This window comes from Grammomys surdaster, unplaced genomic scaffold (genome assembly GCF_004785775.1).
Source record: "Grammomys surdaster isolate TR1022 unplaced genomic scaffold, NIH_TR_1.0 67, whole genome shotgun sequence".
In the NCBI taxonomy this organism is placed as follows: domain Eukaryota; kingdom Metazoa; phylum Chordata; class Mammalia; order Rodentia; family Muridae; genus Grammomys; species Grammomys surdaster.
Window position 1 is genome coordinate 9,869,774 of NW_021604569.1, and position 12,599 is coordinate 9,882,372.

The window sequence follows — 12,599 nt, forward strand, 5'->3', positions numbered from 1 at the left end:
TTGGTGTAGGTGTATCCACCTAGGCCTAGGAGCAATGACACATCATGCCTCGGGACCTCCAGGTGGCTTTCGGTCTTTCCAGCCGGCTGCTCCACCCTTCTCCACTGCCGCCCCACCGCACATCCGCCGGCCTTCACCTGCCTACCTCCAGTACAGCCGGCCCGGCCGCGCCCTAAGTCCCGAGACACCTGGGTTAGAGCCGCCGCCCTACCAGCCTTGCGCAGCGCCGGAAGCAGAACGAGGCAAGAGGGCGCGCCCGCGCCGGTCAGCTCTCATTGGCTTTCTCGGCTGCCAGTCCTGGCTCTCGTTTTAGTCTGCACCGCCCTCTAGGAGCGGCTGCCGGGCGGGGACTTCCGGTTTGGGCGGAGCGGCGAGCCGAGGGCGGGGCCGTGTGGAGGAGGAAGCAGGCTAGGCCGGGCGGCGGCTCACCAGGGCGAACCATGGACAGCCAGGGCAGGAAGGTGGTGGTGTGCGACAACGGCACTGGGGTAAGACCCGGCGGGGCGGCCCCGTGTGTGTGCGGGGTGTGCGCGGGCCCTCGGCTGCAGGGCTGGGATGCGGGGGCGCGGGCGGGCTCTTGGGGGACGCGGGGGCGCCGGAGGACGTTCTGGGGGCGCCGGCCGGCCGGCCCTGAGCCGGTGTGCCGGAGCTAGGCTACCCTCAGTGCACCCGAAGGCGGGGAAACCTGTCCCCATGGGCTCCCGAGCATCCGCCCGCGTCCCGAGATGTGGGTCTAGGTGGTGAGAGGCCCGGTTCCTCAGTGGCGAGGAGGTCTCCATTTCCGAGCCTCGCCTGTGTCCGTCCATACAAGACCTAGCGGCCTTCCTCTTCCTGTGTAGCAGAAGATGCCGAATGCGAGGCAGGAAACGGGTTCTGCAGAGAAAAGAGGAAGTGCTGTCAGGCCCTGGGCGACAGCCCTAGCTCTCGGCTTTGAGTCTGCCCCAGGAGAGTGTGTGGGTTGTCGTTGTCGTCTGTGGTTTTGAGAGAGGGGGATGGTCGGCAACTCCTTCTTCACCTCTTGTTTGCTTGCAGCCCTTTATAGACCGTCGTCTGTGGAAAGACTTAGGAGACCTAGGACCTCTCAAATTAATTTTAGTGGGAAGTTGGATCAGTTCTGGTTCCGCCTCTGCCTTAATATTTTTTCCTATTTAAGGGCAGGATAGAGATGTTAGTCTTGAAGATGCTAAAATTGTCAAAATCAGACTAAAGCTCTGACTCGGAAAACTATTTGCAACTGATTTCTTTCAATCCCTAATTAAAAGTGAGTTTGGAGCACCAAAGTTCCAGTTTTGAAGATGCAACTGTTTCTTTTGAATGACTTCTTTAGTGATTTCTATTTTAGCGTTGCAACATTTTGTGACTTTTCTACTCTTTGCCACAAAGATAACACACATATTAAAATGGATTTTACTTGGCTTACCTCCTTGAAGCCAGATTGTGGAAAGGGGAAAGGAGCTGGTATTCACTGCCATTGTAGTGCCCTTGATTGAATTTATTATAAACTTTGACAGTTCTTGTACTAGCTTCATTTAAGCTAAATCTGGGCTAGAATAGGATAGGTGACAATGCAAAGGGACATCCGTACCACTGCTGTGGTAACAGGCCGAAGATTTAGTAACTTACAAGGTTTTAAGCAACCCCATTTATTTGCTCATTAAAGATATTTATGTTTGCAGACTTCACGTAGGGATAAATAAAATGCATCTCATAATTTTTTGAAATAAAGGATACAGCAGTGAGGAAAACTATGTAGACTTTTATAAAGCTTCTAAATTATCAGGAAAAAGATTTTTAAAGCAAAGTATCTATTGTTACATTTTATTTAAACTAAATTTTTAAAAAAGATTTATTTATTTATTTATTTATTTATTTATTGCATGAGTACACTGTAGCTGTCTTCAGACACACCAGAAGAGGGCATCAGGTCCCATTACAGATGATTGTGAGCCACCATGTGGTTGCTGGGAATTGAACTCAGGACCTCTGGAAGAGTAGCCAGTGTTCTTAACTGCTGAGCCATCTCTCCAGCCCTAAACTAAATTTTTTTTTTTTTTTTGGTTTTTCGAGACAGGGTTTCTCTGTATAGCCCTGGCTGTCCTGGAACTCACTCTGTAGACCAGGCTGGCCTCGAACTCAGAAATCCGCCTGCCTCTGCCTCCCAAGTGCTGGGATTAAAGGCATGCGCCACCACTGCCCGGCCCTAAACTAAATTTTAAACGTCTAAACTTTTCTTTTTTTTTTTCTTTTTTCTTTTTGGTTTTTTCAAGACAGGTTTTCTCTGTGTAGCCCTGGCTGTCCTGGAACTCACTCTGTAGACCAGGCTGGCCTCAAACTCAGAAATCCGCCTGCCTCTGCCTCCCAAGTTCTAGGATTAAAGGCGTGCGCCATCACCACCCGGCTAAACTTTTCTAAAATTCTTACAAAAGTGCTTATTTTAAAAAAAATACTATCTTACTACCAAAGAGATTTCTCAGTAGTTAAGAGCACTTGTTGCTCTTGCTGAGAACTCAAGTTTGATTTCTGTCAGTATGGCAGGTCACGCCTATCTGTAATTCTAATTCGAGGGTATTCAGTGCCCTCTTCTGGCCTCTGTGGGTACTAGGCATACATGTGGTGCATATACAAACATTCAAGTAAACACACAAAACACTTAAAATAGCAATAAGTATTAAAAGTGTTTTAAAAAGGGCTGAAGTGATGGCATACTCCCTTTATGCCAACATTTGAGAGGCAGAGACAGGCAAATCCCCATGGTTACTTAGTGAGACTCCATTTTTTTTTTTTTTTTTTTTTTTTTTTTTTTTTGTCCTGTTAGGACAAAAAATGAACTACTATGGCGTAAGTGAAAGGAGATAATTTGCAGGGCAGTGGTTTCGCATGCCTTTAATCAGGTAGATTTCTGAGTTCAAGGCCAGCCTGGTCTACAGAGTGAGTTCCAGGACAGCCAGGGCTACACAGAGAAACTCTGTCTCAAAAAAAAAAAAAAACCCAAAAAAACAAAACAAAACAAAAAGATAATTCAAACAGAAAGTTTTGTATTTGATGTTATTCTTGTAGTTACTTATAAGCTTTATTCACTTTTTTTCCCTAGATATGGTTGGGTGTGAATGAAATAGCCATATCTTCATATATATCCATAGATAGCTCTGATTTAAATCATAATACAGTTAGGAATATTGTGTCTCTTGAGAAAACTTGAGGACTAAAAGCTACTTAGATTCTGTTTTGTTTCTTAACTACTTATTCTTCTGAAGTCTTCTAAGTTTTTTAGATACCTGAAGGTATAGTGACTACTTTGCAATAAATATTAGAGAGGACATTAAGATTCGATTTTTAAAAAAATAGTAGAAAAGGGGTTGGGGAAATGGCTCAGTGGATAAGCACCTGACCTTGAATCCCCAGAACCCACGTGGAGTTAGGACTGTAACACCAGTGCTTCCACCACAAGGTGGGAGACAGAAAGAAGTTCAGAAAGCTTTTGGGCTAGCTGGAGCTGTATGAATCGGTGAGCAGCAGAAGACAAGGTGAAAGATGAGGACCAGCACTTGAAGTTGTCCTCTGACGTGCACCACAGCATGCATTCTCCACACTCTCACACATGAATCCTCATGTACAAACCATCTAGTCACACACACTCCTGGGCTGGAGGTGTAGCTCATTTAGTACAGTGCTTGCCTGATGTCTGAGGAGCTAGAGGGTCCAGTACTACACTATCAAACATACATCTCGGTAGTTTTTGCACATGAGAGGAGGATACAGAAGTATCTTAAATCCTTAATCAAATTGTGGTTTCATTTACCTTTCGTATACTTTAGATTTTAAAATGTGGGCTGTTTAAGAAGGTAGGTAGGTTGGTTTTTTATGATGCTAGGAATTGAATCCAAGGATTTGGGAGATAAATGTTCTTTCTGAAGTGTATCACCAGCCCTGAGAAGTTAAAATTAAAGAAAATAAAGTAAAGATTTATTATATTTTTATATGTATAGTTGTTTTGCCTGCATATGTGTATGTATACCGTATGTATGCCTGGTGGCTACAGGGATTTGGTCCCCTGGTACTGGACTTACAGATAATTTTAAGGCACCATGTGGGTACTGGGACTGGAACCTGGATCCTTTGCAAAAGCAAATGCTCTTAAGCACATCTCTCCAGCACCAAGAAGTTAAGTTTTTAAATGTTCTTTGGATCACTTAGATGCTTGACCTCTAGTCTCTTTTCCTATTATCCACAACTAGACCCTTGTCTCAGTAGCCCAGAGAAGGAAACCTGCTTTCTAGACTAGGGCTTCTGAAAGTGGCCATTTAGCCAGAAATACCTATTAACTGTGAATTTTGATTCCTTTCAAATTGAGTCTGGGTTCCTGGTGTTAATATCTAGAACTACGAAACTTCAGTATGAACTCACCAACAGTGACTTCATTGACCAACAAAATGCAAATTTCTCAAGTGACTGCCATGTTGTTGACATATTTAATAAAGTTTAATGATTGTGTATAGACATTTATTTTATTTTTTTAATTTTTATTTTTTTTTTTGTTTTTTTTTTTTTGTTTTTCGAGACAGAGTTTCTCTGTGTAGTTCTGGCTGTCGTGGAACTCACTCTGTAGACCAGACTGGCCTCGAACTCAGAAATCCGCCTGCCTCTGCCTCCCAAGTGCTGGGATTAAAGGCATGCGCCACCACCGCCCGGCTGTGTATAGACATTTATTTTTTTTTTTTAAAGATTTATTTATTTATTATATATGAATACACTGTAGCTGTCTTCAGACACACCAGAAGAGGGCATCCAATCTCATTACGGATGGTTGTGAGCCACCATGTGGTTGCTGGGATTTGAACTCAGGACCTCTGGAAGAGCAGTCAGTGCTCTTAACCGCTGAGCCATCTCTCCAGCCCCCGTGTATAGACATTTATAATGCTAAAAGAATGTTTCAGTTAAAATTCACATTTGTAGTTGATTATAGTCTGTTTTAACATGCTTCTGCTAACTGATATGCTGAATTTAGGAGTATTTTAAGTAAAAACAAAACAACTTGAGTTTCACCACGTGGAAGACATTGGTCATGTGGAACAACCATTGACTTCAAATAAGAACGGTCACTATGAAGTTGAAATACAAGCACCAACAATTATTAAGGGAAAGAATATAAAGCAAATAAGCTCAAGTGGGAGTTTAAAAATCTCAGCAAGGGACTGGAGAGATAGCAGTTAAGAGCACTGTCTGATTTTCCAGAGGTCATGAATTCAATCCCCGGCAACTGCATGGTGGCTAACAACCATCTATAATGGGATCTGATGCCCTCTTCTGACATGAAGGTGTACATGCAGATAGAGCACTCATATGCATAAAATAAGTAAATCTTTATTAAAATTTAAAAAAATCTCAGTGAGTGTGGTGGAGCATGCCTGTCATTCCAATGTTTGGGCGGAGAGGCAGAAGCATCTGGAATTTAAGACCAGCCTAGGCTGTGTGAGGCCTTGTCGCAAAAGAAGAAAATCCTGCTTGGTGCTACTTCCAGCACATGGGAGACTAAAGTATGAGGATCGCCACAAATTCAAGGGTAGCATGGTCTTTGTGGTGACATTCTGTCTCCAGAAGTTCAGGGATCATTTACAAGAGGTAGTGGAAAGAATGGTAGAGTCCAAGGCAGTAGGTTACCTCAAGGAAACAGAGCTGCCGGACAAATGCACAGGCCAGCAACAGTGTGACGACATGTAAAACCAAGTCAGAGCAGGTTCCGGCATGGAGGGAGTTAGGCAAGAAGTTCCACCCCAGGCAAAGAGCTATGGGGAATTCTTAGCTGCTGGGAGTGGAGGAAGAGATACAGACAGACCATTTTCTCTACTAATATAGCCAGCCCCTGATAAGTCAACTTCCCACACTCCCATGGAAGGCTGCATACTTAAGAATTTTTGGACATACTAGCCTTGATGGGAAGAAAAAAAGAGTTGAGTGAGAAGGGAACGGGGTGGATCTGGGGAAGAGTTGGGGGCAGGAGGGTGAATATGATTGAAACGTATGAAATTCTCAAAGAGCAAAATATTTTAAAAATAAAATGAAAGTTTTTGAGTCTTATTTAAGGAAAAAGTTGCTTTGATATTGAATATAGACCGACCTTTTGTTCCTTTTTGTCTTAAGGAACATTGTACCTCTTCTTCCATTTGGTGACTCAGTAGGAAGTAGAGAGCCTGCTCAAACCGCAGTGCTACAAGGAAGAGGCTATATATGGTAAAATCTGTTTTAACACAGCCTGTTACACACAGTGAGGGAACTAAGTCACCAGTCTTAAAATGATTGACATGCAGGAGGAATTTCAGTGATTAAAATGATACCAAAAGAGTAGCCTAGAAAGGAATATCTTCTTTCTATTTTGTTATGGCTCTTTAAAAAAATTTTTTGAGGTTTTTTTTGAAGGACTAGCTTATCTATTAGTTTGACATTGTAGAATTGGATTATTTTAATGTCATTGGATCCTAATTCATGTGAGATAGCATAGCTTATACTGTTCTGGTAGAATGTCTGATTTCTGACAGAAATGCTGGTGTTGGATTCTAAGACAGCATCTGCTTCTACCAAACTGCTGTTTAGGCAGAGTAAGAGTAAATAGGTGTTTTTGATGTTGGCTTTTGAAACTAGGGTCTGGAGTCTGGGCTAGCCTCCAATTTGCCAATAGCCAAGGATAGCCTTGAACTTCTTCTGATCCTCCAGCCTCCACCTCTTTGTGTGCCACCATACTCAGTTTATGGGTATTGGAGAACAAACCCAAGGCTTAGTGCATGATAGGTGAGCACTCTGCTTCTTGAGCTACATTCCCGGCCCTGGGAGTAGTTTATTAAGTATCACTTCCTTTTTCTATTTATAGTAGCTTTCATTTGAAAAGTCTAACCCCCCTCCTGTTTTCAGTAAAGCACTGATAGCGGTTTATAATTGTTCATTCCTGCGGTTTCAGTGACCTCAATTTTTGTCTTCTGAGCTACTTGGAAAACATTTTTTCCACTTAAAATATGCTCAAGAACTTTAAGGGCCCTTGAGCTGATCAGCAGGTGAAGGTGCTTGTCACCAATTCCTGATAACTTGAGTTTGATTACTGAGACTCGTGTAGCGAGGGGGCGGGGTGGGGGGGCACAATGTGCTGGGGAGCTCAAGTGTGTGTGCCTGCAAACACACAGTTTCTAAAAATGTAGATTAAATTCAAAATATATATATTTAAAAATTATGTTTATGGGTGTCTCCTGCATGCCTGGTGCCGTGGAGGGCAGAAGAGGGCATCAGATCTAGAACTAGAGTTACTGGGAGGTTTGAGCTGCCATGTATGTGCTGAGAATTGAACTCAGGTCCTCTGGAAAAGCAGCCAGTGCTCTTAACTCCAGCCACTAAAAAGAATTTTAAGATAGGAACTACCCATCTGCACAATTGTAATCAAAAAGACATTGATATGAATGACCCTTTGCTATTTTGTATATGTGTAAATGACAGACCTCTAGATCCTAGCTGTCTCCTCTCTTCACTAGGGTTACTTCTTAGCAACGCCCCTTCCCCTCTTCTGATTTCTCATGTAAAAAAGTTATTCATTTACATTTGTTACACAGAAAATGTTATGAACGTGTAGAGTAGCCTATCATTCATTCTCTGCTGGGATTTTTGGTTTGGCTTGGCTTGGTTTGGTTTGGTTTGGTTTTGTAAGTGCTGTCCTTCCAGCCCACTGCCCTGTGTATGGTGAACAAGCACTGTACCACTGAGCTAAACCACTTCTAATTTTCTTTGAGACTATATCTATATAAGTGAGCATTTCATCCTGATGAATGGATACTTTTGACTTGCCTAATGTTCATTTCTGAGGGTTTTTTTTTTTTTTTTTTGCAGTTGTTTTGATTAGCCCACGTTGGCCTGAACTAAGATTTTGCTTCCCCAGTGCTGGCTTTAAAGGCTTGCGGTCTTGTCTGGCCTTCTTTAAGGTTAACCATAAGATTTCTTTATTTAAATATTAAATAATATTTTAGTTTTATGTATTCAGAATGTATGTGAAAGTTATGACAGGCTAGTATACTGCAGATTTTGTACTAAAATGTGTCTTTGGTATCTATGGTAGAAAGATGATGGGAATATTTCCTCTATTTTTGTATTGTTTCAACTCAGATTATTATCATATAAGCTGGGGTGAGAAGCAAATGTTAGGATCTAAAGGTGAGCAATTTTATATATTTGTTTTGTTTTGGGTTTTGATAGCCTGAGTTGGCCTTGAACCTGCTGTCTTTCTGCCTCGGCCTCCTCTAGAGTGGGAGAACTATAGTCATGAGCTGCCATACCCAGCAAGATGCTATTCCTTTTTTCTGTGATAATTGTTTTCCCAAGTCTTCTTAGGTCACATTAATCAGTTATTTAAGAAGACATTGTGGGCCGGGCAGTGGTAGCGTACGCCTTTAATCCCAGCACTTGGGAGGCAGAGGCAAGCGGATTTCTGAGTTCGAGGCCAGCCTGGTCTACAGAGTGAGTTCCAGGACAGCCAGGTCTACACAGAGAAACCCTGTCTTGAAAAACAAACAAACAAACAAAAAAAAAAAAAAAGAAAAGAAATGAAGACATTGTGGTAATATGAACTAGTGTTCCTGAATTCTGTTAAATACTTCTTTGGGATGGTGCATATACTCTTGATTTCACTTCTGAAACACTATCAACTGAACAAGTAGGGTATCTGATTACGTATGCCCTTAGACCACACAGACTTGTGCCTTCAGAGGTAACCCAAGAAAGATTATATTGCACTTTTATTTAAGACAAAAGTTTCAACTGTGCATGAAGTTTTCGTTGGCATGGCACTTGTGTATAGCTCAGGCTGGTCCTTTTTAAGTGCTGGGATTGTAAATATGTTTCATCATATCAACTTGTATAATATGCTTTTAGAAATGTGTAGCTATATTTAAAAATGCCCCAGCTTTGGTAGTGGACAGTGAACTAACTAGGATTAAGCTTTGTGAGTTTGGAACAAAGCATTTCAAGATTTTGAGTTTCAGAAATTTTTCATAATTACTTTTAAATACAATTTTAACAGTTTTGAAGTTCTGTTTAAAAAGACAGAATTCTGGATAGCAGAATGTTCTAGGGAGGCTATTTATAATTAAAAGTGATTCAGTATGATTTCCAAAAGGGTTGCTGTAGAGACAGTGAAGATGTTTGTATTTTGGCAGGGTTGATATAAGCTCACATTCCATAGGTGTGTGGAGGTCAGAGGACAACATGCAAGACTTGGTTCTCTCCTTCCACCGTGTGGGTCCCAGGAATTATATGAACTCAGGCAGGTTATTAGCAAATGCCCTCACCCTCTGAGCCTTTTACTGACCAGGACATTAATAATTAATATCCACATTTGAGGAAGAGAACCCTTATATTCTGCTGGTGGGAATATAAACTTGTTGAGTCACTGTGGAAATTGATGAGATTCCTTAGAAGGCTACAAATACATTATAGCTGAAGAGATAGATTTATTGGGAAAGTACATTTCCTAAAAGTCTGAGGACCTGAGTTCAATCCCTAGAACCTGTGCTGAAATGATGACTTGTGATTGTAATTTCAGTACTGCAGAGATAGAGACAGGGCATCCCCTGGCCAGCCAGTTCAGTCCAGTCTAGTTGGTAAGCCACAGCCTATCTCAAAGGAGATCTGAGGATGACACCAGAAGTCTACCCTATGGTGTCTGCGTGTATGCACATGGACACTTGCACACACTTATTTTCAAAAGAAAAAAATAGAAATAAATGATCACATGACACAGTTATATTGCCCTGAGTATTTACCCAAAAGGCAGTAAGTCAGCATCCTTCAGATAAGTAACAGATTACTGCTGCACTGTTCTTAATAGCCAACAGATGAATTGACAAAAATATTCTGTATAGTCATAGTAGAATTTCAGTCATAAAAAAGAATGAAATTATGTCATTTGCAGGAAGATAGATGCAGCTAGAGATCATATTATGTGAAAAGGTCAGACTCAAGACAAATGCCATGTTTTCATTTGTATGTCATAAGGTTTTTATAGATATACAAAATTGTTTTACATGTCATGAAAGGAGAAGTGAAACAGAAGGCACTTAGCAGGAGGAAAGGAAAGGGGGAAGGTATGGAAGGAGAGTGTGGTTGAAGTACACAGTGTACTTACATGATGATGTCTTTGTGAACTCAATATTATATACATCGAATAAATTCCAATATAATATTTTCTCTTTCTGTTTAGAGTTTGTTTGGTTTGCTTGAGTCTAGACTGTCCTTGGACTTGTAAACAATTCTCTTGCCTCAGCTTTCCAGATTGAAGTGTATGTCACCAGCTTGGCTTTCTGTCCCTTTGCATTATTACCAATGTGTATATCTCCAAGTACTGTTCTTTACTTTAGTTCTTCTAAAAGTGTATGCATAGTCCCTGGTGCCACAGAGCAATAGATGTTTTCTGTAGGGAATTGATTCATTCTATTCCTCTGTGTGTGTGTATGTGTGTGTGCGCGCGAGAGCACACATGCACATGTATGCTTGTAGCTGTTCGTAAAGTATCATAATATCTGTATATTACCTTAGTCTATTACCTAACTCAATACTGCTATAGTTATTTCTGATTTTGAGATAGGGTCTCATGTAGTCCAGGCTGTCCTCAAACTCCCATATGTTAAGTTTGGGCGACTATGGCTGGCCTTGAACTCCTATTCTACCAACCATCTCCAAAGTGCTAGGGTTATGGGAGTGTACCATCATGCACAGTCCTAAAACAGTGTAATTGTCATGTAAATAGTTATTTTCTAGTGTTTAAGGAATAATGGTAAGGTGAAAGGTATTTTCAGATATGATTTAAATATTTTTTACTTCACTTATTTGTGAATGGGTAGGCATGCATATGCCACAGTATATGTGTATAAGACAAGGGACAATTTTGTGGGAGTTGCTTCTCTGCTTCCAGGGTGTGAGTCTTAAGATTGAACTCAGATTATCAGGTTGGGCAACGAATACCTTAACCACCTAAGATACCACACTGGCCCTGCTTCAAGTATTTTGATCCATGATTAGTTGGGTCCATGGATAGGGAACCTACTAGCTCTATTTGTATTTTTAAATTATCGTAATCTCATGCTTGTAAATTAACAATTCTTTTTAATACTACCAACCAGTTATTTAATATGCTCCTCTTATATGTCAAACTCTGATTTAGGCAACAGAAAAATCATAATTTAGCATGCATTGGACAAAGACCTTATTAATGTGTAGACATTGACAGGATTTTCTTTCTTGATACAGGATCTTCCTGTGTATTAGCTATTTTTCTGGTCATTGGATCAGTTCCTCATCGAAGTAACTTAGAAGAGGAAGTCCATGAACCACTCAGCTTAGCTCCCTGCTCAAACAGCTTTCCCTCTGGGAACACTTAGGCATGAAGGAAGCAGTTACCCTGAAACTAAACCTGAACTCTGTGCTGGCCAGTTTTATGTCAACTTGACACAAGCTTAGAAGGGGAAGGGCTTATTTTGGCTCATTTGAGATGAGAGAACCTCAATTGGGAAAATGACTCTGTAAGAAAGATGAGGTTGTAGGCAAGGCTGTAGGGTATTTTCTTAATTAGTGATTGAAGGTGGAGGGTCCAGTCCATTGTGGGTGGTGCCATCCCTAGGCTGATGGCCCTGGGTTCTATAAGAAAGCAGGCTGAGCAAACTGTGAGGAGCACGCCCGTAAGCAGCACACTTCATGGCCTCTGTATCAGCTCATGCCCCCAGGATCCGGTCCTGTTTGAGTTTCTGTCCTGACTTCCTTCAGCGATGAACTATGATGTAGAAGTGTAAGCCAAATAAACCCTTTCCTCCCAAAGTTGCTTTGGTCATGATGTTCCATCTTAGCAATAGAAGCCCCAACTAACATAAGTTCTGAAAGTACTTGGTACCTGGGAAAACTCAGAGATGATACTAGGAATAGAATGGGTGACTACTTTGTATGGTTTGAAAGCATAGTGATGTTTTCTAATACTGTTTGTAAATAACTGTAGTAAATGCTTGGATACTAACCTGCTTTTTTCTGTTTCCTTCCAGTTTGTGAAGTGTGGATATGCAGGCTCTAATTTTCCAGAACACATCTTCCCAGCTTTGGTTGGAAGACCTATTATCAGATCAACCACCAAAGTGGGAAACATTGAAATAAAGGTAATGTTTTATTCATTGCTAAATATCCATGAGGATGTGCGAAGTGATCCTTGAATTAAGTAATGTAAAGTACAATGTCAGGAAAAGCAAAGGGGGATCAGAACTTGTCATAGTTTAATGTATAGTAATTCTCAACAAAGGCAAAAAAGATCCCTGAGGTTATTTTTATCTTTTTCATTTATGTATAGCATGATAACCATTATTTTATGGAGTATAAAATGTAAGTTTTTAAAATTAGGTACAAAATTGATACATATTAGTGCCATAAAGTCTTCTTGCATAGTTTAATTTGAAGAACAGTCAGCCTGGCAGTTTTATGTTTTGCAGTTGTTAGTGTCTTAGTGTCTCTGAAACTTGAGGCTTTCTCTCTGTGTTGTCATAGGCCGGCCCTCCTCTTCTTTCTATAGAGACAGGAAAACACAGAGCTCTAGA

General features: G+C 41.2%; 1 protein-coding gene across 1 annotated transcript in view; it reads left to right on the forward strand.

The window, feature by feature from the left end:
* The first annotated feature begins 347 nt into the window (after positions 1-347).
* Positions 348-12,599, forward strand: part of Actr2 (actin related protein 2) — a 43,101-nt gene continuing 30,849 nt past the window's right edge. The window contains exons 1-2 of the mRNA XM_028777781.1: positions 348-488; positions 12,057-12,167. Coding sequence (XP_028633614.1) covers positions 441-488; positions 12,057-12,167 — 159 coding nt within the window. The 5' untranslated portion in view covers positions 348-440. The remainder of the gene's footprint in view (positions 489-12,056; positions 12,168-12,599) is intronic.